The sequence below is a fragment of the Mustelus asterias genome, chromosome 10 (genome assembly GCF_964213995.1).
Source record: "Mustelus asterias chromosome 10, sMusAst1.hap1.1, whole genome shotgun sequence".
In the NCBI taxonomy this organism is placed as follows: Eukaryota; Metazoa; Chordata; class Chondrichthyes; order Carcharhiniformes; family Triakidae; genus Mustelus; species Mustelus asterias.
The window spans coordinates 64,128,483-64,156,104 of record NC_135810.1 but is presented as its reverse complement, the minus strand read 5'-3'; the positions used below and the strand labels follow the sequence as shown (position 1 = coordinate 64,156,104).

At 45.2% G+C, this 27,622-nt stretch overlaps 1 protein-coding gene across 2 annotated transcripts in view; it reads right to left on the bottom strand.

The window, feature by feature from the left end:
• Nucleotides 1-27,622, bottom strand: part of nox4 (NADPH oxidase 4) — a 161,536-nt gene that overhangs the window by 9,714 nt on the left and 124,200 nt on the right. For both annotated transcript variants that reach the window (XM_078221811.1, XM_078221812.1), the window contains exons 14-16: nucleotides 19,226-19,345; nucleotides 9,273-9,381; nucleotides 2,883-2,951 (exon numbers count right to left, since the gene is read on the bottom strand). In XM_078221811.1, the coding sequence (XP_078077937.1) occupies nucleotides 2,883-2,951; nucleotides 9,273-9,381; nucleotides 19,226-19,345 (298 nt within the window). The remainder of the gene's footprint in view (nucleotides 1-2,882; nucleotides 2,952-9,272; nucleotides 9,382-19,225; nucleotides 19,346-27,622) is intronic.

Genomic DNA, 27,622 nt, shown 5'->3' with positions numbered 1-27,622 from the left:
TTGTCCTAGTGTCCTTCGCTGCACTCAGTCACCATCTCACTAATGGGCAGCCGTTCATTGCCAAGGATCCAGTTTTTAGAATGTGCAGTGTAAGAGAAATGCTTTGGCACCAGCGAGTGCTTCATGCTTGCTTCCTGGGTACTGAGGGTACACCTGCAGTATCTGCTGGCGGTGGCCTCAGACCAGCTGTAGGTTGATGGGATTGGAATCGCTCGCTGTCGATGAGGGCTACCTGCTGGCTTGTGAGAACTTTGATGGCTATTTGCCTACAGTGTCTCACATGTTGAACCTGGCAGAATTCAGCAATGCCCCCGAATCCTTTGGCTCTCTCAGACTGACTGTCTGGTGCAGTGTGATGTATTGGCTGGCACTCTTGAAGAGGTCCAGAGTCACCACCTTGCGGTAATGATGTGCCGCTGACTGGGAGATGCCACACTTGTTTCCAGTAAGTGAAATGGAGGAATAGACATTAAGGCCCACTGTGATGTTTACTGCCACACTGGGTGACTACCAACACCACTGAGTCACAGCTTGAACATCATCATTTCTGGAGAGGCAGATTCTTTGGCACTGCTTAGACCTCTGGAGGTAGTTCACCCTCTGTCTGTAGACCTCCACTGCAGCTATCTTTTTCTTCACGTGCAGCTTGCTTTTACACCTATCCATGGCCTTCTCCCACTCACCCATCCTGAGGCTGCCTCTACACATTGTCATGAGGCTCCTGTTGTCCAGATTCATTCCTTCACTCTCAGCTTCTCCTCCTCACTAGAGGACCTACCTTCTAAGTGCGCAATTCCCATGGCAGGTGGGAACTTCCAGTCGCAAAGGTCTCTTTCCCAATCACTTCCCCTGACCACTCTACCTCTGCCTCCTCAGTTCCCTTTCAATCCCCAAAAGGGTTAGCTGCCAAATGGACTCTGGTGCCATGCTCCCAAAGCCTCGGCAATGGGAACCTCGCTCCGCACAAAAGAACACCCCGTCCTCATGCTGAAAATAATGTCTCCAGTGCTCTAGTCTGTCTATGTACTCAGCCTTACCCAACAGCCTCCCATGCTTTGGACTGACCTCCGACCTCTTCACGTCCTTGCCAGCCCCCCATGAACTTGATGTAAAATTGAAGCATAACTGTAGAATCTCAGTCTACTGGTTCTTTTAAATGCCTTGAATACCTTTTTGTCAAATTTGCACTCCCTTTTGACCTGCCATGCTGTCCACCCCTCATAAAATATAGAACTGATGTGACCACATAGGAACATAGGACATGTAGGCCATTTGGCCGTTCGAACCTGCTCCATCATTCAATAAGATCATGGCTGATCTGGTTGTGATCTCAGCTCTACTTTCCTGTCTGCCTCCCATGACCCTTGACTAACAAAAATCTAACTCAGCTTTGAATACATTTTAAGATCTAGCTTTCACTATCTTCTGAGGAACAATTTTAGCATGACCAAAGCACCGAGCCCACACATCTTATTGACTGTGGGAGGAAACCGGAGCACCCGGAGGAAACCCACGCAGACACGGGGAGAATGTGCAGACTCCACACAGACAGTGGCCCAAGCCGGGAATTGAACCCCAGGTCCCTGGCGCTGTGAGGCAGCAGTGCTAACCACTGTGCCACCGTGCTGCCCATACCGTAGTTGTATACCATTACATTAATATTTATATTTCTCTGAAAAAAAGCGGAATAAAAATCCACATTTTGAATTGTATCTAGCATTCACCAAATGTACTGTTCTTTTACTTTGTCTTGACTAGCTAAAAAGAGTGGGATTCTCCGATCTTGTCTGTGCTCACCCTCTGCAAGTAAGGACACAGAATTTGGCGTTCCAGCTAAAACTCCATTCACCGCAACGGGATCGGAGAATCCCAGCCGCGGACAGGGTCAGAGATTTTTGGTGGAAGTCTCTGAACTGCACACATTTTGAATACAGACAGAAAGGTGTTAGGGAGCTTTCTTCACTCCTACCTTGAAACTCAATCAACAGTATTGGGTCTTCCCCAACAAAAGAGTTTGTCGTCTCTTTGACCACTGTTTTAACTTTTCTCACTGTCATCAGATTGAAGATAAATCCAAATAACATTAATTCCTGTCTAATGGCAGCACGGTGACACAATGGTTAACACTGCTGCTTCACAGCGCCAGAGACCCGGGTTCACTTCCAACCTCGGGTAACTATGTGGAGTTTGTATATTCTCTGTGTCTGCGTGGGTTTCTTCCAGGTGCTCTGGTTCCCTCCCACACTCCAAAAATGTGCAGGTTAGGTTGATTGGCCATGCTAACTTGTCCCTTAGTCAGGGAGATTAGCAGGGCAAATACAGGGGGTTAGGGGGATAGGGCCTGGGTGGGATTGTTGTCGGTGCAGGTTTGATGGGCCGAATGGACTATTTCTGCCTGTAGGGATTCTATGATTCTAATTGAATTTCTTCCCAAGCATGAGATTAGGATTTGTCATTGAATTTACCATCCAGCAATGATAAAAAAATCAATTCTAATTAAAGATAGTGGATGTGACAAAAATTATATAATTGCAGGCGATTATAACTGATTTACAAAGCACAAATTTGAATAAATTATAATAAAATTAAGGGAGGTTACAATCTTCCGAATCTTAAAGCCAGCTGTGACATAACTTCATCATTACTACCTGATTTACCCTGCCTTCCCTTTTATTCTTTTCAACTTTGTGTCCCACATTCTAGCACCTCATCGTGATTTATCAGTTTTAGAAAAAGTGCAAACACCCCTCAGATCAAGAAGGGATTTTAACTCATTTCCCTCCAGCAAGGGAACAGTTGTGAATTGATGGTTTGAGAGTGATTTGGAACAAAATAGGCAGAAATGTGTAAAGTCATCTGAAATGCAACCAACTTTAAATTACCTGTATCCCATCTGTTCGGCTCAGGTACAGCTGGATGTTCAGGTAGTCTGGTCGGTTCTCCTGCCAGAACTGGAGATGGAAAAGCAGCCCAGTCAAAATCAATTAAGACAGCACAACTGAAAGGTCCAACACATTTCCCAGCAGTTTGGACAGGTTTAATGACTAACTTTGAAAATGTAAGTAGTGCAAGAGAAAGAGAGAGAGTGTTTATCCAATGATATCATGATAGGAATCCACGGAGGCCAAGATGGAGAATGATCATTACCATAATGGGAACATTGAACTACACACTTAATATTTGTGCATGAAAATGAATAATGTCAACAAACAATTTCTTGCAGAAAGTATGTGTACAATAAGTATGTACACATACTTATTGTGTAAATGTGTATATGTAAATGTCAACTTGCGGGTTATCATTGATGGAAAAATGAACACTTCCCTCTTTTCAGCTACCTGGTGACAGCATCAAACACTATCTTTCTTTCTGCCTGTCATAACTTTTCATAGAATCATAGAATCCCTACAGTGCAGCAGGAGGCCATTCAGCCCATCGAATCTGCACCGACAACAATCCCACCCAGGCCCTATCCCTGTTACCCTACATATTTATCCTGCTAATCCCTCTAACCTACACATCCCAGGACACTAAGGGGAAATTTAGCATGGCCAATCAACCCAACCTGGATATCTTTGGAGGAAACCGGAGCGCCCGGAGGAAACCCACGCAGACACGGGGAGAATGTGCAAACTCCACGCAGTGACCTACGGCAAGGAATCGAACCCAGGTCCCTGGAGCTGTGAGGCAGCAGTGCTAACCGCTGTGCCATCACGCCGCCCTAAACAGCAATCCATAACGGTTTCATGGTCACCATTCGATTACCTTCTAATTCCAGATTTGTTATTCTTTTGGTTTTATCTTTATCGGATTTCACCGTAGGTCCTATTTTAAATTTATAGAACATAGAACAGTACAGCACAGAACAGGCCCTTCGGCCCACGATGTTGTGCCGAGCTTTATCTGAAACCAAGATCAAGCTATCCCACTCCCTATCATCCTGGTGTGCTCCATGTGCCTATCCAATAACCGCTTAAATGTTCCTAAAGTGTCTGACTCCACTATCACTGCAGGCAATCCATTCCACACCCCAACCACTCTCTGCATAAAGAACCTACCTCTGATATCCTTCCTGTATCTCCCACCACGAACCCTATAGTTATGCCCCCTTGTAATAGCTCCATCCACCCGAGGAAATAGTCTTTGAACGTTCACTCTATCTATCCCCTTCATCATTTTATAAACCTCTATTAAGTCTCCCCTCAGCCTCCTCCGCTCCAGAGAGAACAGCCCTAGCTCCCTCAACCTTTCCTCATAAGACCTACCCTCCAAACCAGGCAGCATCCTGGTAAATCTCCTCTGCACTCTTTCCAGCGCTTCCACATCCTTCTTATAGTGAGGTGACCAGAACTGCACACAATATTCCAAATGTGGTCTCACCAAGGTCCTGTACAGTTGCAGCATAACCCCACGGCTCTTAAACTCCAACCCCCTGTTAATAAAAGCTAACACACTATAGGCCTTCTTCACAGCTCTATCCACATGAGTGGCAACCTTTAGAGATCTGTGGATATGAACCCCAAGATCTCTCTGTTCCTCCACAGTCTTCAGAACCCTACCTTTGACCCTGTAACCCACATTTAAATTAGTCCTACCAAAATGAATCACCTCACATTTATCAGGGTTAAACTCCATTTGCCATTTTTCAGCCCAGCTTTGCATCCTATCTATGTCTCTTTGCAGCCTACAACAGCCCTCCACCTCATCCACTACTCCACCAATCTTGGTGTCATCAGCAAATTTACTGATCCACCCTTCAGCCCCCTCCTCTAAGTCATTAATAAAAATCACAAAGAGCAGAGGACCAAGCACTGATCCCTGCGACACTCCGCTAGCAACCTGCCTCCAATCCGAACATTTTCCATCCACCACCACCCTCTGTCTTCGATCAGACAGCCAGTTCCCTATCCAATCGGCCAACTTTCCCTCTATCCCACACCTCCTCACTTTCATCATAAGCCGACCATGGGGGACCTTATCAAACGCCTTACTAAAATCCATGTATATGACATCAACTGCCCTACCTTCATCAACACACTTAGTTACCTCCTCAAAAAATTCTATCAAATTTGTGAAGCACGACTTGCCCTTCACGAATCCGTGCTGACTATCCTGGATTAATCCGCATCTTTCTAAATGGTCGTAAATCCCATCTCTAAGGATCTTTTCCATCAATTTACCAACCACTGAAGTAAGACTAACCGGTCTATAATTACCAGGGTCATTTCTCTTCCCTTTCTTAAACAGAGGAACAACATTCGCCATTCTTCAGTCTTCTGGCACCATCCCCGTGGACAGCGAGGACCCAAAGATCAAAGCCAAGGGCTCTGCTTTGTTTGAAAGATTTCCCATCTGGCAGCTAGCTTGACTGTCCGGGCTGGTTCTTGAGTTGGAATGCAGCCAGGTACCGCATAGCAGTTAAAGCAGAGGTTGTTGATAGTGGGGGAGATCCTGGGGAGGATGAGTAACTGGAGGTCACAGGGAGCTGGGGTTAGTCAGCAGTTGGAGATTGTGGAAATTACACTAGAGCAAATTGGGCTGCTGTGTAATCCAAATGATTCAGTCTGACGGTGTCCTGAGTGAGGCCAGAACTCAGTCAGATCCAAGGTCCGTCTGAAAGTCCTGCCTTGCCTGTGGCGGTCATGCCTGTGGTGGGTGCTGGCGAATGGGCGCTCTGGCGGTGATTGTTGAGGCACTACTAGGACTCCAAGGCACAATGAGGAGGTGGAATGGCTGTGATGAAAGCAATCCATGGACTTCACAATGACTCCCTAGTGCGCAACCTGTACAGAACATGGCAGGCTTCTGTTCTTTCATGTATCTGGTCAATGTGTCCACAGAGATGAGCAGGAGTGCGTAATGGATGGCGCAGCCAATGTTTATCCAAGCAATCAGGTGACTGAGAAGGAGGAGAAGAAGGGCCAGTCACCACCAGGCTAAGCAAAGGGAAGAGCCTCACCATGATGTACCATGCACCAGCAGGGCTTCCCTTGGGACCCTGAAGCTGATGCCAGCAGATGACCAAGGGACAGTGCCATAGTGGGCCTGGCATGTTAAGGGATGTTGTGGCTCACAAATGCAACATTTCCTGGGAAAGTTGATGCTGAAGGGACTGGGAGGCCTTCCATTGCCAGTGGCTCTCAAACTGACTGCTGCTCTGAACCTCTTTGTCAGGGAGATTAGCAGGACCTCCACTAGGGATCTTTGCAGGATTTCTCAAAGGTTTGCTCAGAAATGCATCCAAGAGGTTACAGATGCCCTATTTAGCAGGGCGCACAATTACTCTCTAATTCTCCCTGGATGAAGCCAGCAGTGGGATTGGAGCAGTCTCCGGATTCATAGAAATCATAGAAACCCTACAGTGCAGAAGGAGGCCATCCGGCCCATCGAGTCTGCACCGACCACAATCCCACCCAGGCCCTACCCCCATATATTGACCCGCTAATCCCTCTAACCTACGCATCTTAGGACTCTAAGGGGCAATTTTTAACCTGGCCAATCAACCTAACCCGCACATCTTTGGACTGTGGGAGGAAACCGGAGCACCCGGAGGAAACCCACGCTGACACGAGGAGAATGTGCAAACTCCACACAGACAGTGACCCGAGCCGGGAATCGAACCCAGGACCCTGGAGCTGTGAAGCAGCAGTGCTAACCACTGTGCTACCGTGCCGCCCCGATTCTGATTCCCACAGGTGCAGAGTGCCATGGACTATATTATTTGCCTTTAAGAGCTCCCTGACAGCAGCCATTTTGATTCATCAACAGGAAAGGACTCCACTTTCTCCAAGTGTAGCTGGTTTGCAACCACCACAAGTAGATAATGCAGGTCTGTGCGAGCTACCCTGGGAACTCCTATGACTCATGTATCGAGTCATTCATAGGGCCACAGACTTTCGCGGGTCCTCAGCTCATCCAGGGTGGCTCTTTGGTGACAAAGGAGGAGATTTTACGAGAAAAATTCTAAGTGTCCAGCTAGCATGAACACAGGAGAGTTTCAGATCTGATTTTTGGGCAAGTCTTTGCTCCCACCTTATGGACTTTTACAATGAAAAAATGGTCTAGACTGTTTCCAGCCACTAGGGGGCTTAAATTGTCAGCCAGCTTGGTCAAGCAGCAGAGGGAGCTGTTGTGTTTGTGCAGACCTCTGTGGCTGCACATGCGCAATGACAACATTAGACGCCTGACAGCTCAGAGAGAAATCTGTTAGGCCTCTGCTGCTGCAGCCAGCCACAACAAAACCCCCCCCCCCCCTGCTCACCTCTAGCTATTGTGGGGGCCTGCAGCCAATAGCAACCCCCACACCGCCCAGAAATATCGCTCCCACCAACCTCCACCCCACTGCCCAGACCGATCCTGCCACCCCCCCCCCCCACCGATCTCCTCGCAGCAGGGCCACCCCTCTTTCCTCCCCCACCGATTGCAACTGCAGAGTGGCAGGGGGGCCCCCGCTCCCTCTCTGATTGGGCTGCTCCAGCCTGGCCCTGACCCTTCAGTCCCCACCCCTTCAGGTCCCGCCCCCATAGGCCCCACACTCTTCAGGCGACATTCCTTGGCACTACCCAATGGACACCTCACCCTTGCCCTCAACCTCCCTGGGGAGGCCTCAACGGCCTCCGGTTCTACCGGTGAAGCCAACATGACTGTTCCCCGTTCGTGGGGATCCGGTGCTTTCCTCGCCGGAGAGAGCCTCCCCCGGCAAGGCCACAAAGGCAAGTGAGCCCATATGATTACACCCTGGGCTCATTAAATCTATGCTAAACACGATTTAAATATATTTAAATAAATTATTTAGCCTTTCACCGGAAATGGGCGAGAATCTGAAAGCGTGAATATCTGGTGCTGGTAAGATCGCAAGAAGCGAGATATCGGGTGTCAACCTGATTTCTCGGCTCTCATGCAAGTTTACCAGCTCCCCCCACCCATCGATGAGCAGGATGAGCCGGTAAGGTCACAGTCAAAGGATACCCACAAAGTGTTCCAGAGGAGAGGTGCAATGCTGCTCATTCTGTAATACACTCAGTGAATGAGCAGACCACTGGCATCTTGAAGATGTGTTTTTGTGATCATGTTTAGCAGCGTACTCCAGTACTCTCCCCAGGGAGTCTCCTGTAACATCGTGGTTTGCTACACTCTACACATCCTGGTGCTCTGAAAGGACGGAATGACTTGGCAGAGCGAAAGATGGAGAAGCTGCATGCCTCCTCTAATAATGAGGAGTTTGAGAGGGCAAAACTCAATGAGGGCAAGGAAGTAGAGGCTGCAGAAGAAGAGGCCATAGCATCAGGCAAATGAGGCAGGACTGCACACGAGATGCTTATAGCTACCAGGTTCCAGGAGGATGATGATGAACAGCTCATCCAAGCTTCTTTCACCAGTGCCCTCCACGCTGGATCCATCTTAACACCTTTGTGGTGATCCTCATCATCTCAATGAAGTACATCCAGCTTTGACTGAGTAGTTACACTGCTGGGTTACAATGTCCTCGTCCTAGAAATGTAAGGCAGCCGCTGGAGAATGTGGCCTTCCTGTGATGGGGTAATCACTGCGACATGGCATTCTGTGAGTGAAGTTGAGATGCTGCAGCCGCTTCAGGCATCTCACCAACATTCCACTGCCAACTGCAACCTTCAGGAGGCAGAAGCAGCCCTGAAATCCTCAGTGCACTCATGGCAGTATGCCTACAGTCTGGCAAGGTGCTTCAAGATATAAAAAGATACCTTCAAACAAGTAGTTAACAGAACTCTACTCACCCCTACAACTATTGGTTAATTTAATACAAAAGCAAACCATTTAAAATATAACTTGAGCAGATAGTTCAGAATTGTCCTTTTCACGGGTTTCGTTTTTTATTTTTGTTTGGGATTTTCAACAGTGTTTGTCGGCACACCAAGGAATTCTGAAGAAGTTTCCTCAGATTTTGAATTTGTTGCTGTAACATTTAAATGTCAAAACTCTGATCAAATATCAGATAATACTCTCGTTGGAACAATACCATTCCCGGACAAATCCTCTGGTTAATCTTCAATCCAGCTTGACATGAAGGGCGGGATGATACAGCCTCGCTTGGGCAAGATCGTAAAATCCTGCCCGAGGCCAATGGAGATTTCCGTTCTGGGAACCTCGCCCACCCCGGAATCAGGGCCGGCGAGGTGATAGGGTTCCGGCCGAAATCTCTGAAAACAAATCCAGCTGCTGTTCCTCAGCAAAACTGAACAAGTGTTTACCCTGCAATGCACAAACTGTTGCTTGACTTCCCCATCTGGTCTTACCTTGTCATGCAAAACACAGAGCAGATCTGCAAACCAGAGAAAGGACTGAATTTCCTTGCACACCCAAATGAAGTAAAGTCTTCTGAGCTTATATTGTTTCCAATCATCTCTGGAAGAAAAAGGAACAACATTTCTAAGAGCTGCATTAGCTTCATTGTTTCAAACATCCTGTAAATCAGGAATTGTCTCAACTGCAAAACATGCAACACTCATGCTCTAGTCATCTAACTCTGAAAGCCTGAGCAAATCAGTGCTATTTGTCCATACATTTCACAAAACATTAAAGCACTGAAGATCATTTGTGCCTGTGCCAGCTCTTAGATAAAGCTATCCAATTAGTCATGGTCCCCTGCATTTTGCACATAGCAATGCACATTTTTCCTTTCCAATTCTGTCTTACCCTTGAATCTGCTTCCACCATTCTTTGTGACAATGTATTCAATATTATGATAACTCTGGGTAAGGGGCAGAAGATTCAGAGGGGATTTGAGAAAAACCTTTTTTCGCTCAGAGGGTGGTGGGAATCTGGAATGCACTGCCTGGGAAGGTAGTGGAGGCCGGAAACTTTATTGCCTTTAAAAAGTATTTGGATGAGCACTTGAAATATCATAACATTCAAGGATATGGGACAAATGCAGGAAAATGGGATTAGTGCGACTTTAGTGGTAATTATTGTTGGTGCAGATGCGATGGGTCAAAGGGCCTTTTCTGCACTGTATGACTATGACTCTATGCATTAAAAAACTACCTCAATTCCTTTTTGAGTGTTTTGCCAAGTACCTTATTCACTGGTCCACCCAGTTTGATTTTTATGAGCCCAGAGGTTAAGAACTTTTTGCTGTTAGTGCTTTTGTATCCTTGGTGGGTGAATCCCAAATCCAAACATTGAGGCTATTTGGTATAAGCTGTTCAAAATGGACATTAATTAGAGTCATAGAGGTTTACAGCATGGAAACAGGCCCTTCTGCCCAACTTGTCCATGCCGTCCTTTTTTTTTAAAAAACCACTAAACTAGTCCCAATTGCTCGCGTTTGGCCCATATCCCTCTATACCCATCTCTAAATGCTTTGTAAAAGACAAAATTGTACCCGCCTCCGCTACTGCCTCTAGCAGCTCGTTCCAGACACTCACCACCCTCTGAAAAAAATTGCCCCTCCGGACCCTTTTGTATTTCTCCCCTCTCACCTTAAACCATGCTCTCTAGTTTTGGACTCCCCTATCTTTGGGAAAAAATGTTGACTATCTAGCTGATCGATGCCTCTCATTATTTTATAGACCTCTGTAAGATCACCACTAAGTCTCCCCTGCTCCAGGGAAAAAAGTCCCAGTCTATCCAGCCTCCCCTTATAACTCAAACCATCAAGTCCTGGTAGCATCCTAATAAATCTTTTCTGCACTCTTTCTAGTTTAATAATGAGCTAACATGAACACTGACTGAAACCTGCTTAACTGTTGTGGCTCCATGGTGTGCAGCGATGTGGCGCATGAAGAAAAGAAGTGGTTATGATAAGCTGCAAGCTGTATCGAGTTTATTACAGCCGTTAAACAACCGAAATACAATTCCATCAACAGCATGTTCCATTTACAGCATTGAAAAATAATTTAGTTTTCTCTTGGCAAGGCACAGCCAGAACCTACTTCTATGCATAGTCATTACTTCCGAGGTCAGTATATGGGACATCTGTCAGGGTTTATTATATATAGCATGCAATTTTTTTCGAGGTACATGCTTTATTTTAGCTCAATGACTAAACAGTATTTTCAGAATTCCATTTGAAGTTCATTCCTGTGGTTTAACAGCTTTTTTCCTTCAAATTCAAGGGTCTGTAAAGAGTTTTTAGCTACCTGTTTCTCTTTCTCCTTTGGATTTCCCAGGCATCTTTTATTTTGTGTTTAAAGGTTATGCAAATACTTGAGACTAGGAAGTAGTCCTATGGGGAAGTGCCAGTTCACTACTAAGTTGCCTAAATTCATTACTAAGTGGGGGATTTGAAGGGAACGGCCTTGTCTTATGTTACTCTAATATCCTATACCAGTCACCTGCAATTTCTGAAAATAAATAACCCTTCGCAAAGTAACTTGTTGCCGCAAATCATTTAATTTGAATGTGCAAAATACAATAAGTACAATTTTGTAAAGGCTTAACTTGCAAAATAAGCAATTTGTTTTTAACAAAAAGCTCTTTCAGACATAAACTTAACAATTGCTGTTGTTATGAGTAGATGAACTTGAAAGCAACTTTATTCCTTTGTCTTATTTTTACAGAGGTTTTAACCTATTTAAAAGATGCAGGTTAATGTCTGAACTATTCATTTGCTAATCTCACCAGTTGGTTTCAAAGCTAATCAAACTATCAAAGTTTGGGTGCATTTCAGGAGAGTCCAAATGACATCACTAATCATTAGAACAAAGCACAACTGATTATAACAATGTTATAATGCTTCCTGTTTTAATGTAATTACAATGCATCCAATATTTCATAACATATATCCTGTAATGGTGCTGTTTTGAAGCTTTTTCTTTGCTGTAAACTACTGTGTTGCACACAATACATTGTTTCACATCGTCTTTACTGAAAGCTGAATGATTGTGATCACACACTGCAGTAATTAATTAAGTAAAAATCAATCCCATTAAATTATCTGATTTTTAAGTGTTTAGCTAATAAGAACAAAATCACTTCTACTGGAGTGATTCAGAGTCAAACAGCGCGTTGACTTGAACAACTGTTAAATATCCTAAATAGCCACATCAGCCAATACATTGTCCTACACTCACTGACACACGTCATGGATGTAATTTTACGGCCTTGCTCGTCCCGAAACCGTAAAATCCCACCTGAGGTCAATGGATCTTTCCATGGTTTGCCCCTCGCCCGCTCTGATTCCCACGGCGGGCAAGTTGGTAAAATTCCAGCCAAATCCCTCTCTCTTTTGTCATAGAATAGATGTCGTAGAATCCTTACAGTACAGAAGGAAGCTATTCGGTCCATTGAGTCTGTACCGACTACAATCCCACCTAGGCCCTATTCCCGTAACCCCGCACATTTACCCTGCTAATCCCCGTGACACTAGGATCAATTTAGCATGGCCAATCAACCTAACCCGCACATCTTTGGACTGTGGGAGGAAACGGGAACCACCAGGAGGAAACCCACGCAGACACGGGGAGAATGTGCAAACTCCACACAGATAGTCACCCAAGGCCGGAATGAACCTTTGTCCCTGGCGCTGTGAGGCAGCAATGCTAACTACTGTGCCGCCATTTCAGGCAGGGTGAGCACCTGGAAGCAGCTAAATCGATGGGGGCTGGCAAGGCTGCATGCCTGAATTCCCAGGACCGAGATAGTGGCTGCCATCACTGAGGTGCTGGTCAGCGGTGGGCTTTGAGAAACACTCAAAGATGATTGTATACTCCTACTTGATCTCCTCCTCACATCTACTTATCCCTCAGCTCACAATATCTTCTATCTACAAGCTGCAAATGATACAACATGCTCCTCTGTCCAACCGCCCTCCTCACCACAACCCAACCTGCTTGACGTTCTCCTTTCTGATGCTCAAGAAAACCTATATCCGGCAGTGCTGGATGAGCGGGAGGAGGTGATGATGAAGAAACACTGTTACACACTTCCACCCATGCAGCCAGCAGTTCAAATACTGGCATATTTCAGCGAATAGCTTAGAGGTACATGTTGAGACATGAGGCATGATTGGTCCGGAGTCAGCACAAGAAACAAAGTTGCAAAAGTTGACAGTCTGCCCAAGTTCAAGGCTGCACCAAGTTTTGCTTCAAGGGACTCAGAGAACCAGGCTGATGGGATAGAGAAGGTAGTGTCTGACTGGTATCAACACAGCAATGCTTGGCGTACTGGCAGGTTTGCTAGAAAGCTTGTCAATGTCAAGAAAATGCAAGAATCCATCATCTCTTTGGCACAGGGCTTTGTGCAGAATCTGGAGCCCATCCTCTCCAGTGTTGGCCAGTTCAATGAGGACACTTGCAGATCCCATCTTAATTCAGGGTCTGACGGTCTAGGTCTCAGCTTCCACTGCAGCAGAAGTACAGCCCATCCACTGTCTGGGTGTGGCACTGCAACCTCAGACTGAAGTCATACCGGCTCAGACTGCTGCCATCGTTGCTGCGGATACCAATGAGCAAAGGAACTTGCAAGCTGTCAGAGTAGTTCAGTAATCTGTCTCGTAACACAATGCTGGGATTGCTAAACCATCACCTCTGAGGACAGGCAGTTTCACAATGGAGCATGAACCCATTATTCCTCTTTCAAGATGGCAGGCTTGACCCTCCAAGAAGAGGCATTTCACCAGTGCCCTCGCTATTGCCAGTCTAGGTGGCATCTCACATCCCAAGTTACTGTAATTCAAAGCTGGGCTTTCTAGACCCAGAGCTGCTGGAGGTCATGCGCCAAGGCCTTCTGCAGTCTCCCTCATTGCAAGTCAACAATCTTCTGACAGCCATGCTGTAGCCACTGGGGTAGCCCTGGACAGAAGCACTAGGACACATGGAAGACAGGCACCCAGAGAATGCACAATGGTGATTAGTTCAAATCTGGCATGATTTGATTTATGAATTTTGTTTGAAATGTTTATGTTGTGGTAGTTTTTACTATTGTGGCCAAGAGGACACTGTGATGATCAATGTTAGAGGGGGGCAGTAAGATATGCAGCAGCTGGCGAATAGGAAGTTGTATTCACCAGTATCACCATCCGATGTTGACAGATGGACAGCACAAATATGGGTAGTGTTGGTTGCCTACTCTTTTCCTCCCGAGTTGGTTTTCATCTACCCAAGGGCTGTGCCCTCATGATGCTGAGGTTTGCAGCATGCAGCTGACCACCAAGTCTTGGCATGTATGATGCTAAGCACTGAAGCTCTCCCCCAGCACAGTCCAGGCAGCAAAAGCAATGCTCGGGCACTCAAATGGTCGACTTGGTCAAATTTCATGTGGCAAAGTGATTTGCGCTTCTGCGTGCTGTCCACACGTGTACTGGAGTCGTGAAGCATATCAAAGGATAGTCGTTATTGCCCAGCTGGTTTGTTGTGGTAGCTCAAATGCAGATGACACAGCAGTCTGCTATAGAATGGAGGCATCAAGACTCGTGCCCGAATACTGGGAACTGACCTGCACGGGAGGCTGCACATGGTCACTTTCCAACTAAGCCTCGAGGAAGTGGAATCCATTTCAGTTGCAGCATGTCTCTGAGCTGACAGGGGCTGCCCCCAATGCTATCTGCATACAGTCAGTTCCAACCTACACTATGGGAAATCCTACAATCCTTGCAAAGCCAATCCCTGACATACAGAGCACCAGTAACCTCTCATCTGCAACTGTGGACAGCTAACTGGGAGACGTTGCTCATATCCCCTGGAAGGAGCCAGACACATAAATGTTCATGGCCATTTACACCTCAAATCCAGCACCCTGAAGCTGCAGCAACTGGAAACTTGCAACAAAGGCCTTTTGAGTGAAGCAAAAGCATCTTATCCATTGTTCGTCACTGAGGTTCAAATGGGAGAATTGTTCCCTAAACACTCTGGACAGCTTTCCCCATACCGTACCCGCCACCACTCCCTCTGGCGACAGTTTGTTTGCTGTGTCTCACCTCTTGCTCTATATCTCGGTCATGTTGTACATCACAGGGTGCAAACTACTGCAACACAAAATGCTTTGTGAAGAATCCTTGAAGTTACAACAAAATCCAATAGCATCTGCCACACCACTGTCTGTAGCCCTCTGTAACTTTAAACAAATCTAGAAACCACCAAACACTTCTACAATCGCAGGAAGTCGAAAATAATCAGCAACTGGTGTCTTTCAAGCAGCTGAATGTGTGTTCAGCTGTGCGTGTTTAAGAGATGGCATTACCTGGAGCATTTAGCTCCAAAATGGCAGCACTGGTGTCAAAGCATCAAGTGACCAATGCTGATGGTCTTCCTGTACACACTGTAAACTTCTGGTGGATGCTGCCTGCACACGGACATTAATGACTTCATTAAAATGACATCCAGCTCAGCGAGCACCTGACATGTGCAATGTGAATGTCATTGTGGAAGCAACACAACACACTTTGCATCAAAAGCTCAGTACGATGATCCAAACTTCAGAGCCTTGAGATCTTCAGGGTTTACAGTCTTATCTTTACCTACTAGTTTTTATATCTCTTGTGATAAAGCTCACAAAGTAGAATCATCGTTTCTGCCCCATATTCCAACACTCAGCAGTCATCAATTATCACCACAACGTAGTCCACCATTTACTTCTCATGTTATAGTATGGAATTCTCACAGGACTTAACCTGGATTTTGTTTATTCAAACAGATGTTTCTCGCAGACAGAAATTTAACTCTTTCACCCATTACACAAATGGGCAAATTCCAGATTCTAGCAGCGCAATGGGCCAGGAGACAAGACCGGAGCTGTTTAGCGGCTCCCTGCTGGGCTCCAAGACCTCCGTGCATCTCCGGCTCCAAGGTTTCTGGTGTGGAGCTGATTTAAATATTTAAATTTTAATTTGCCTATCATTAGCGGGTCTGGGACTGAACTCTCTGGGCCCGCTAGCATCTCCGCGCCCCCGCCAGGAGTGGTTCACTCCAGCGGGGTTAACTGCTGCTCCCCACTAACAGGGAATAGGCGGCCGACCCTGCTGGAGAGAGGCCATGGAGGCCCCCTCAGGCGGTCAGGGGTAAGGGTAGGTGTCCATTGGGCAGTGCCAGCCTGGCAGTGTTGGCTGGCCCCGGCACTGCCCAAGAGACAAACTGGCAATGCCCAAGGGGCACCTTGGCACTGCCCACCAGGCATCAGGCAATGCCAAGAGGGCCAGTGATCAGAGTGCCAGAGTGGGGGGATCGGCGTGGCAGTGATGTGGGGTCACGGGGCTGGCCAGCAGTACGGGGCCACTGCGCTCTGACAGATCGGCGCATGTGCAGTGGCCCGCTCAGCGCTATGCTGCCGGCCTGTCCAGCAGGAATAGGCCCTGCCCCTGATTTTCAGAGTGAATCATGCTCAGGCAGTCTGCAGTGCTCAGAGTGTGGGAGATTCATTCTGAAAAAAAATCAGTGGGAGTTACTCCAGTTTTCATGCAAATTTAGCACTTAGATTTTTTTGGGGAGAATCTGCCCCTATATTTCCCACAGCAACTAATATTTTTTAACACTCAATTTACCCATCCATCATTATCTTTTTCTTTAAATTCATTTATGGGATGTGGGTGTCGCTGGCTAGACCAACATTTATTGCCCATCCCTAGTTGTCCTCGAGAAAGTACTTCCTTGAACTGCTGCAGTCCCTGGGGTGCACCCACAGTGCTGTTAGGGAGAGAGTTCCAGGAGTTTGACCCAGCAACAGTGAAGGACCAGTGTTATATTTCCAAGTCAGGATAGTGAGTGACTTGATTTGATTTGATTTGATTCATTATTATCACATGTATTAGTATACAGAGAAAAGTATTGTTTCTTACACGCTATACTTGGAGGGGAACATCCAAGTGATGGTGTAATACTTTTCATCTCAAAGCAGCTCGTGCATCTCAATTTATTGATGGATGTTCACACAGAAGTCATTTTCTTTTAAATAAAACATCACTCTCTAATTGTTTCACTCATTTTTCTCCTCTTTGGTTTAACGGTCAAGTAACAACTTTGGGACAAAAGGTTGATTGAAAAGACCTACTTCTTGATGCCCAATTTTACTGCTCTCCAGCTTATTAGTTGGTGGACAACAGCTATCTGATGCTGCCTTTAGTAGAGTTCTAAATGGGTGCACAGTGACTAAAGAGAGTGGCATATTAAACCTGCCCCCTACTTAATTGTTGCTCATTCAATGATCCAACATTGTGCCATACTCAGGCCAGCAATTTCAAATTGCTTGATTTTTGGATGCAGTATATTAGTATGTGCAGAAACTGCAGCACAAGTGGAAGCCATTCAGCCCATCTGTCTGTGAAAGAGCTATCCAACTAATCCCACTCCATTGTTCTTGCCCCGTGCTTCTGCAAATGTTTCCTTTCCTAATGTGTGGCAGTTCTCTTTTGAAAGTTACAATCAAATCCATTTCCACTACCATTTCAGGAAATGCATTCTACATCATAACAATTCATTGCGTAAAGAACTCCCCTCCTCCATTGCTCCCTGGACTTTTTGGGAAACATCTTAAATCTGTATCCTTTACTGACACTTCTGTTGGTGCAACTTGGAATAACGAACAGTCTATTTTGTCAGAGGAACATTCTGCCTTGATGAATTTAGTTTGAGGGGGAACTTTTTTTTTTGAAGGGGGGCAGTATAATCTCATCATATCATGTATCTATATGGCGAAATGGAATACTTCCACTCAGCTTCAGTATAAACCGTGCTGGGTCAGGGAGAGACCAGCTTGGAGTGAAGCTGAATCTACTCTTATCTCAACAACGTGCCTTAGCTTAATGTTTAGAAAAACTCTTGCTAGCGTATTTCTGCTTTCTATGCCAGCCATTGTTTTGAGTAAGGCAATTGCTTTCATGTTAATTATTTTGCAATAGAGCAATGCACACCTCTATACTATAAAAAATATTAAGGCACCCCTCCTAGTTTCTCTGTCTTCTTTCCTTACTGGGAACTTTGTTTTTATTTCTCCCAGTGTTCTCACCTGTTTTTTTTAAAAAACCTCTCCCTGTCTCTCTCACTTCTCCCAGGGTTCTGCGCCCTTTTTGAGTTTTTGCTTTATGTTCAGGTGCCTTTGCCTTCAGTTCCAAGTCCCGTTGGTCATGTGCATGGCCTGATCGATTTTTAAAAATCTAAACCACGCATGTGGGGCTCTTTCCCAGCCAGCACATGCACGAGAGGCCCAAGATTCATCGGATCTTGGAGATTCCAACTACAGAGCTGAAGATGAAGGTTAGTTTTAGTTTGATTACGTAAATTTTGAACCTTTTTTCATGGCACACTTGGGGAGTCTTCATGGCACACTGGTTGGGAGCCAATGTTAACCAATGTTGCACTTATTGTTAACTGGGTTTAGTCCCCGAGAACTGTTTTTACATAAGTCCCCCTAAATTTAACAGTGAAGATGCTCCCATCCCAATAATTTGGCATGAAGTTCTGCCAGGATCTATTAGTGGAAGGAGATTTTAAAGTTAATTGAGCAATTCTGCCTTTAGACTGACACATTGCCAGGTGCAAGTTTAAGATTCACACACTTGCAGTATTGACAATAAAGAAGGCAAATCATGTCATTATCCCAAACATCCCGAGAACCAGTTGGTAACAACCTTGTCCCCACACCCACCCTTACCAAAGAAGGAAAATCTAATGAGATTACAAATTGTGGGCCAGCAATTCAATGTTAATTTCTTATACATTTTATTAGATTGTGTATTTGTTGCAGCATAATCTATCTGCGTCAGCAGCGTTTTCACCACATATTCCTAACTGGAAAAGTCCAATATGCAATGCCAGATTCTGGTGTATCCAATAATTACTGAGTCAAATACATGCTTATAGTTTAACAGCCTGAAACAGAAACAAATATTGCAAGTTCCTTGCTTTTGATATCAATACTTGGAGAACAGCACTGGTGAATAAGAATGAGCAGGTTTTTTTGGTGGCAGTTTTTTGACTGTAAAACAAAAATTGTGTAAACCGAATATTTCCACAAATACAACTGATTTGGCTGCAAGATTGGGGAAAAGAGCTTCCCCCCAATAAAGCATAAACAGAGGAAGCTCTGACCTCCATACTCTTATGGCCATTATGAAGAGAGATAATTGTAAATTTAATCAACAGTTTAAATGAATACGTGAATTAAGTTGGATAGGAATGTTTTCTCTCAAGACTGATTTGGATGATAGTTCAATATTATTTCCATTTCCTCACTTGGCAGCTAGAATCAACAAACTCTTCCTTACTCATGAATATAAATTAACCATATGAACAAACTGTCAGAAAGAAAATGCACGTACAATAGTGTATTTAGTACTGAAGCAAAAGGGGTCACTCCAATACCACCGGCCACACAAAGGCTAACCTCATAGTTGAAGACTTCCTCTGACGGACTCCCAAATGGACCATCAATATATAACCTGTTAAAAGAAAACCAAATAAATTTTTCTCCATTAACAGTCAACAGCCACAAAGAGCTGTTTTAATTCAAGTAAAACATGTCAGGATGGGAATACCCTGATATCAGTGACTTTTTTCCTCATTATTTTACTTTGTTAAAAATACATCATATATATCTTTAACAAAATATATTACATATTAACTTCAATAAACTTGAGATGTTGCCATTACAATTCATGGTTCTTCCCAATACATTTTCTTCATACTCAAAAAGTAAAAACAAAAAAATCTTCGACAGATCCAGTCTGAGTTTCTGTGAGCGTAAAGCTGACCTTTGTTTTGGGTTTGAGATATTGTGCCCCTAGGTGAACAATAAACCCTTTCACTGCAGTACATAAAAGAGATAACCCAGCTGCCATTTCTTTAGTAGAAAATACTTTGCCGACAGTCTTGTTTGTTCTGAAATGAGCTGGCATACCTACTTTGCTTTATGAGTTGTTCCTTCTTACCTTCAGGCCTGATCTGAAGCCCTTAGCAGACAAATTGGGTTCATCCTATTTTTCAGGCACAGAAGAATCTGGCACTGGGAGTAAGCGTAAAAGGTTGGGGGGGGGGGGGGGATTTTATGGATGCATCGAGGGTCTTGCCTACTGGCTGGAGACCCACTTTCTGGGAAGGCCCACCCATACTATTTGCCTACTCAGAGAATCAGACAATCCCGACAGTGCAGAAGGAGACCATTGTCAACATTAAGAGCATTCAAATGGTTATTGGATAAACATATGGATGATATTGGAATAGTGCAGATTAGAGGGGCTTTAGATTGGTTTCACTGGTCGGCGCAACATCGAGGGCCGAAGGGCCTGTACTGCGCTGTTATGTTCTATGTTCTATGTAGCCCATCGAGCCTGCACCGATCCACCGACAGAGTATCTTACCCAGGCCCTATTCCTGTAAACCCGAGGTATTTACCTCACTAATCCTCCTAACCTACACACCTTGAGACAGTAAGGGGCAATTTAGCACTGCCATTCCACCGAACCCACACATCTTTGGATTATAGGAGAAAACCAGAGCACTCGGAGGAAACCCACGCAGTCACGGGGAGAACATGCAAATTGAGGCCAGAATTGAACCCGGGTCTCTGGCGCTGTGAGGCAGCAGTGCTAACCACTGTGCCACCGTGCCGCCCTCAGACACATGGAAGCCAGGTAAGATCAAGGATCCCTGGGGGTGGAAATCTACCTACCAAGAGCTGCCAGCCAGCAGCTCTTTTGCTCAGCAGCTTCACTGAGGAGGTGCTGGCTGATGTTGGAATGAGAGCCACCTGAGCTCCAGGATCGAGGAGCAACCAAGGCCAAAAGTGTATTATGGGAGTGGTTTCTCGGGTTGGGGATTATTGGGGAGGGGGGGGGGTCTGTAGGATGTTCAGCATGGGTTGGGGTGTGATTCAATTTATTGTCACATGTATTGGGATACAGTGAAAAGTATTGTGGTTCTCAGCGAGTCCCCCTTCCTGATACTCGATGCCTCGATCGGCTAGAGTGCCTTTGAATGAGGAAACCCCCACCCCCTCATCTTGGACACCACAAGCAACCCATACAGGTTTGTAGTCATACTTCCCATGGCGAACGACACACCTGCTGCAGCGCAAATATCAACTGTGGTGGGATGAGGTTCCTCAATGGTCAATAAATGGCCACTTATGGGCCTCAACTGGCAGTAGGGCAGAAGGTCTAACCACTGCCCTTTCTGTTCTAACCAATTTGATGCAGGCAGCAATGCCATATGGTGCTCGCATGCCTTCCTCCTGTCTAATTAAATGCCCAACCCGCTTCCAAACTCGCCTTAAAATCTGACATTAATTTCTATGCCAGATGTTCAAGGCTGAACTCAAATTGGGTCTCAACAACATATTTGTGGTGGTGACCTGCAGCTGTAAATTGGAGTGTGTTCAGAATCACCATAATAGAATCTATAATGCCAATTTCAGCTGACTGCCTAGATGTTTGTGGCTCTTAGGTAGGTCCCGAAAAGGCAGCGAGGGGCGGAAGAGAACAGGAGGAGGTTGAAAAAGAATACTTACTTTCTTTCATGTGTGATTGTTCAATACTATTTGTTTTTCCTCACTTTGCGGCTAGGTTAAATAAGCAAACTCTTAATTACTCATTTAAATCTGTTTAACTATTCCATTCATGTTTCTGGATCTGTGCGCAAATTGGATCACATTTCTTATATTACAACTGTAATTACAGTTCAGAAGTATTTCATTGGTTGCAAAGCATTTTGGAATATCTAGAGGTCATGAAGGTGCTATGTAAATGCAATTTCTTTCATTCTATTCAGGTAAATAATGAATAAAACTGTCATGTTTTGTTTCTCAGTCACCTGGAATATATGTCCTGTAGCGTGTGGGAAATAATGAATGCTGGCAGTGACCTAGACTATGTGCAAAGAGTGTCACAAGCTGCAGAAACTTTAGTTCTGGGTTTTGGAACCTGAGCGGTGGTTGGAGTCACTGTGGTGCAGCTGCGGGGCGAAGAGCTACATAGATAGTGTGCTCAGAGAGGTGGCTAGGAGCATGCAGGCAAGAAGGGAGTGGATGACCACCAGACACTCCAGGAGAACCAGGCACGTAGTGCAGGAGTTCCCCAATGTCTCGCTTGCTAATCAGTTTCCCGTTTTGGATGCTAGGGAGGTCATTAGTTCCTTGAAATAGTGCAGTCACAGCCAGGTTTGTGGTATTATGGGCGTCTTAGCTGTACTGGAAGAGAAGAAGGAGGGGGAAAGAGGAGTACTGATCGGGAATTCATTAGTTAGAGGAACAGATAGATATTTCTGTGGCATAGACATGACTCCAGGATGGAGTGTTGCCTCCCAGATGTCGAGGGTGTCATGGAGGAGCTGCAGGACATTCTTGTGGTGAACAGCTAGAAGTCGCGGTCCACATTGGTACCAATGACTCAGCTTGGAAGGGTGAAGAGGTATTGAAAGCAGATTTCAGGGAGTTGGGAAGGAGATTGAAAAGCAGGATCCATAAAGCAGTAATCCCAGGATTACTTCCATGAACCAGTGAGCATAGAAACCTGTCCCAGATGCATGAAGTGTGTCTTAGCAGGACTGAGACTAACAACGTTGCAGGGAGATTGTGCTGTTGGGGAGGGTTTAAACTAGATTGGTAGAGGAAATGGGAACCTGAGAGGGAGCTCAGATTACTCAGGAGGTAGAAAAACCGGTAAAAAAGGAAATAAAAATAAAAATAGAGGATAGTCAAAACATGGACAAATACTAAATAGGAGACGGATAGAAAATAAAGTTTAAAAAAGCGGAGGCACTCTGTGTAAATACACGAAGCATTCACAAAAATGTTGATGATTTAAATGCACACATCGAGGTAAATGGGTATGATTTAATTGTTGTTACGGAGACGTGGCTGGAGGGTGGGAACTAAGTATCCAAGGATATTCAACATTTAGGAGAGATAGGCAAAAGGGAGAAAAGAAGATTGGGCAGCACCTAAGTAGGTAAGAGAGGATAGAACATAGAACATAGAACAGTACAGCACAGAACAGGCCCTTCGGCCCACGATGTTGTGCCGAGCTTTATCTGAAACCAAGATCAAGCTATCCCACTCCCTATCATCCTGGTGTGCTCCATGTGCCTATCCAATAACCGCTTAAATGTTCCTAAAGTGTCTGACTCCACTATCACTGCAGGCAGTCCATTCCACACCCCAACCACTCTCTGCGTAAAGAACCTACCTCTGATATCCTTCCTGTATCTCTCACCACGAACCCTATAGTTATGCCCCCTTGTAATAGCTTCATCCACCCGAGGAAATAGTCTTTGAACGTTCACTCTATCTATCCCCTTCATCATTTTATAAACCTCTATTAAGTCTCCCCTCAGCCTCCTCCGCTCCAGAGAGAACAGCCCTAGCTCCCTCAACCTTTCCTCATAAGACCTACCCTCCAAACCAGGCAGCATCCTGGTAAATCTCCTCTGCACTCTTTCCAGCGCTTCCACATCCTTCTTATAGTGAGGTGACCAGAACTGCACACAGTATTCCAAATGTGGTCTCACCAAGGTCCTGTACAGTTGCAGCATAACCCCACGGCTCTTAAACTCCAACCCCCTGTTAATAAAAGCTAACACACTATAGGCCTTCTTCACAGCTCTATCCACTTGAGTGGCAACCTTTAGAGATCTGTGGATATGAACCCCAAGATCTCTCTGTTCCTCCACAGTCTTCAGAACCCTACCTTTGACCCTGTAATCCACATTTAAATTAGTCCTACCAAAATGAATCACCTCACATTTATCAGGGTTAAACTCCATTTGCCATTTTTCAGCCCAGCTTTGCATCCTATCTATGTCTCTTTGCAGCCTACAACAGCCCTCCACCTCATCCACTACTCCACCAATCTGGTGTCATCAGCAAATTTACTGATCCACCCTTCAGCCCCCTCCTCTAAGTCATTAATAAAAATCACAAAGAGCAGAGGACCAAACACTGATCCCTGCGGCACTCGGCTAGCAACCTGCCTCCAATCCGAAAATTTTCCATCGACCACCACCCTCTGTCTTCGATCAGACAGCCAGTTATCTATCCAATCGACCAACTTTCCCTCTATCCCACACCTCCTCACTTTCATCATAAGCCGACCATGGGGGACCTTATCAAACGCCTTACTAAAATCCATGTATATGACATCAACTGCCCTGCCATCATCAACACACTTAGTTACCTCCTCAAAAAATTCTATCAAATTTGTGAGGCACGACTTGCCCTTCACGAATCCGTGCTGACTATCCCGGATTAATCCGCATCTTTCTAAATGGTCATAAATCCCATCTCTAAGGACCTTTTCCATCAATTTACCAACCACCGAAGTAAGACTAACCGGTCTATAATTACCAGGGTCATTTCTATTCCCTTTCTTAAACAGAGGAACAACATTTGCCATTCTCCAGTCCTCTGGCACCATCCCCGTGGACAGCGAGGACCCAAAGATCAAAGCCAAAGCTCTGCAATCTCATCCCTTGCCTCCCAAAGAATCCTAGGATACATTTCATCAGGCCCAGGGGACTTATCGACCTTCAGTTTATTCAAAACTGCCAGTACATCCTCCCTCCGAACATCTATTTCCTCCAGCCTATTAGCCTGTAACACCTTCTCTTAGATCAAAGGGTCAAGATGTAGGGTGGAATTTTCCATTTCCTATACAGAGTGCTGGCTGAGGCGAGAAAACCAGCGTCCAGTTCCCAGGCTGCACAACCAGCTTTTCTCTCCAGATAATCCAGTACTCTGTGCAGAAACAATCTGGAGGTGTGGTTCACACTGTCGCGCTGGGTTCGGAAAAAGACAGCAATTCTGAGTTTGGGGCACCCTAAATCACAGGAACCTCTCACCACACACGGGAGACCCATTTCCCCACGGAAACGGGAGACCCCCACAGACACCCCAAATGCATAAGGGGAAACCCCCCCCCAACTGATAATGGGAACCCTCAGCCCCCATGGAGTTCCCCAGAGGCCCCCCACCCTCCCGCCACTAGCCCCTGGCACTGACCCCTGTATTGAGGTAGGTGATGAAATAGACTGATGATGCAGACTCAATGGGCCAAATGGCCTACCTCCGTTCCTATCTTGCAAAGTAGGGCTGAGGAGTGTTCGGGTTTTAAAAAATGCATGTTGCATGATCGTGGCTTCCACTAGTTGGGACCAAAAAAGAACAAAGTGAATACTGAGTGGCTATACTGACAGACAAGTTTCCAGGAAGGGGGTTTCATAAACAGATATTAAGTCCTTCATTAACATATGTATTGGAGGTAATGCCTGTTTTTTGGGTGGCAGGGAACATTTGAAAGTCATTTGAGCTAGTACAATACCAGGTGCATTTCTGACATCCTTCGAGCATGAGACACACCTGGAAATTGATACTTTTTTGTCCAAACTCTGAATCCAGAAGGCTCCAATTCCTTCCCGTTTGCATTTTCCACGTTTCTCACATGTTTGACCTTTCCCATGGGCAGGTTTCAAATTACTTCAGCTCAGTGGTGTCAAAAATCAAATGGGCAAAATGCATGCCAATTTCCTTCCAGTATGTCCAAATAATTTATCACTCAAAATGCCTCACCAAATGTTAAGAAATGGAGTGTAATACCAATGCTTTATTAGCTATAAAATGTGTTTATTATTTCTTTAATTCTTCTCAGTGTTGCTTGACTGAGATAATCTGCTGTATCTGCTTTCCATGTCTGCCCTTTCCCAGCCCTTCCTGATTTCCCAATTCCATGAATATGCTTGGTGACCCTTTAATTTTCCAACTCAAAATGTTTGCAAGCCAATCTTTCCACAGATGGTATTTGACTAACTGTGTGCTGATATTTTCTTGTTCTTGTTTCATATTCCCAGCATTTTCAGTATTTTGTATTTAATGTGAAATAAGACTGAATTAGAATTAGGTTCCGAATGTGGTTCTGCTTCTTATGTCTCGGAAACTGTTACTTATTTTTAACAATGGAATTAACAGCGGCACGGTGGCATAGTGGTTAGCACTGCTGCTTCATTGCGCCAGGGACCCGGGTTCAATTGCCGGTTTGGGTCACTGTCTGTGCGAAATCTGCATGTTCTCCTTGTGTCTGTGTAGGTTTCCTCTGGGTTCTCTGGTTTCCTCCCACAGTCAGAAAGACGTGCTGGTTAGGCCTTGGCCATGCTAAATTCTCCCTCAGTGTATAGGAACAGGCGCTGGAGTGTGGCTACTAGGGGATTTTCACAGTAACTTCAATGCAATTTTAATGTAAGCCTACTTATGACACTAATAAATAAACTTTAAATTAACAGGACCAATTTGAGTATATCATTAATATCAATATCTCTAAACAGATTTACTTTGCACATTGGCTGTTGGTGCCAAGACAATGGAAATCTTAATCATGGCAGCAGGCTCCCAATTCTGAGCATTAAAAAAGAAATATAGAATATTAATAACTAAAATGAGAGAGATTGAAATTGTCATAGTTCAATCTGCAGGTTAAGCAAATGATTTGTGATATATAGAATATTTACACTGAACAGGAAACTACTTTTACAAAAGCAATTCCTATGCAGACTGTCTGTAAAAACTATACAAAACACATACCTTAACAATGCTGGTACCAATAGCAACAACACAGCTATTTTTCAAATGAAGTTGCTACTGTTTCAAAATGAGAGTCCCCACTATAGAGACCTGGATTGTGCTGGAACGTACTCTCAGGATCCTGCCAGAAACTTTTTCTCCACTGGAGCCACTGATCTACTCACCATTATATCACCAGGAATAATGAAACACAAAGAGCGGAGAATGACCTTGCTCTATACAGAAAGGTAAAAGTAATACTTTCAACCTTGGGAAACATGAATGCCCAATTCCCAGACCAGTGCGCACACAAACCTAACCTCATCACGGCGCTACAGTGGCTAGCACTGCTGCCTCACAGTGCCAGGGACTCGGGTTCGATTCCTGGCTTGGGTCACTCTCTGTGTGGAGTTTTCACTTTCTCCCCGTGTCTGCATGGGCTTCCTCCCACAGTCTGAAAGACGTGCTGGTTAGGTGCATTGGCCACACTAAATTCTCCCTCAGTGTACCCGAATAGGCACCGGAGTGTGGCAACTCAGGGATTTTCAGTGACTGCATTGCAGTGTTAATGTAAGCCTACTTGTGACATTAATAAATAACCTTTAACCAGATAGGATCAGGACCAACAACTGATAAGGATGTTACATCATAACCAGCCAGAGCTGGAAGGGGAGAATGGGAATAGGAAAGAGAGGGGTTTGCGATCTTAAATGGGGTACTGTGGAAAACCTGTATTTAATGTTTCACAAGTGTAAACAGGACAACAGGTCTCCAAACAACAGTTTTCTAGGCCATGACAACACCCAGTGGGGAGAAAAGGGACGTACGAAAATGCAGATAGAAGGAATTCAACTGTTAGCTGAGAAGACAATTTTCTCTTGTGAAGGTTCCAGTTATGGTCAGTGTTCCTATCCATCTCATTTTAGGAAGTGACAGAACATTCAGTATTCAGCAACTGAACATTCTGGCACAATCACACTCTGCTGTTCACAACTCCAAGAGCAGCCAGAGGGTGGCTATTCAGGAGCAAAGGTTACTCTGGTGAGTATTCCTCTGCCATCTGACCATTCAAGGACAGTGAGCATATATTAAGAGTCACAAAGACACCAGAGACAACACAGAGCAGGCCAGTGACATGCTGAAGCAATACTTCTGAAGTCTAGACTGCTCTGGG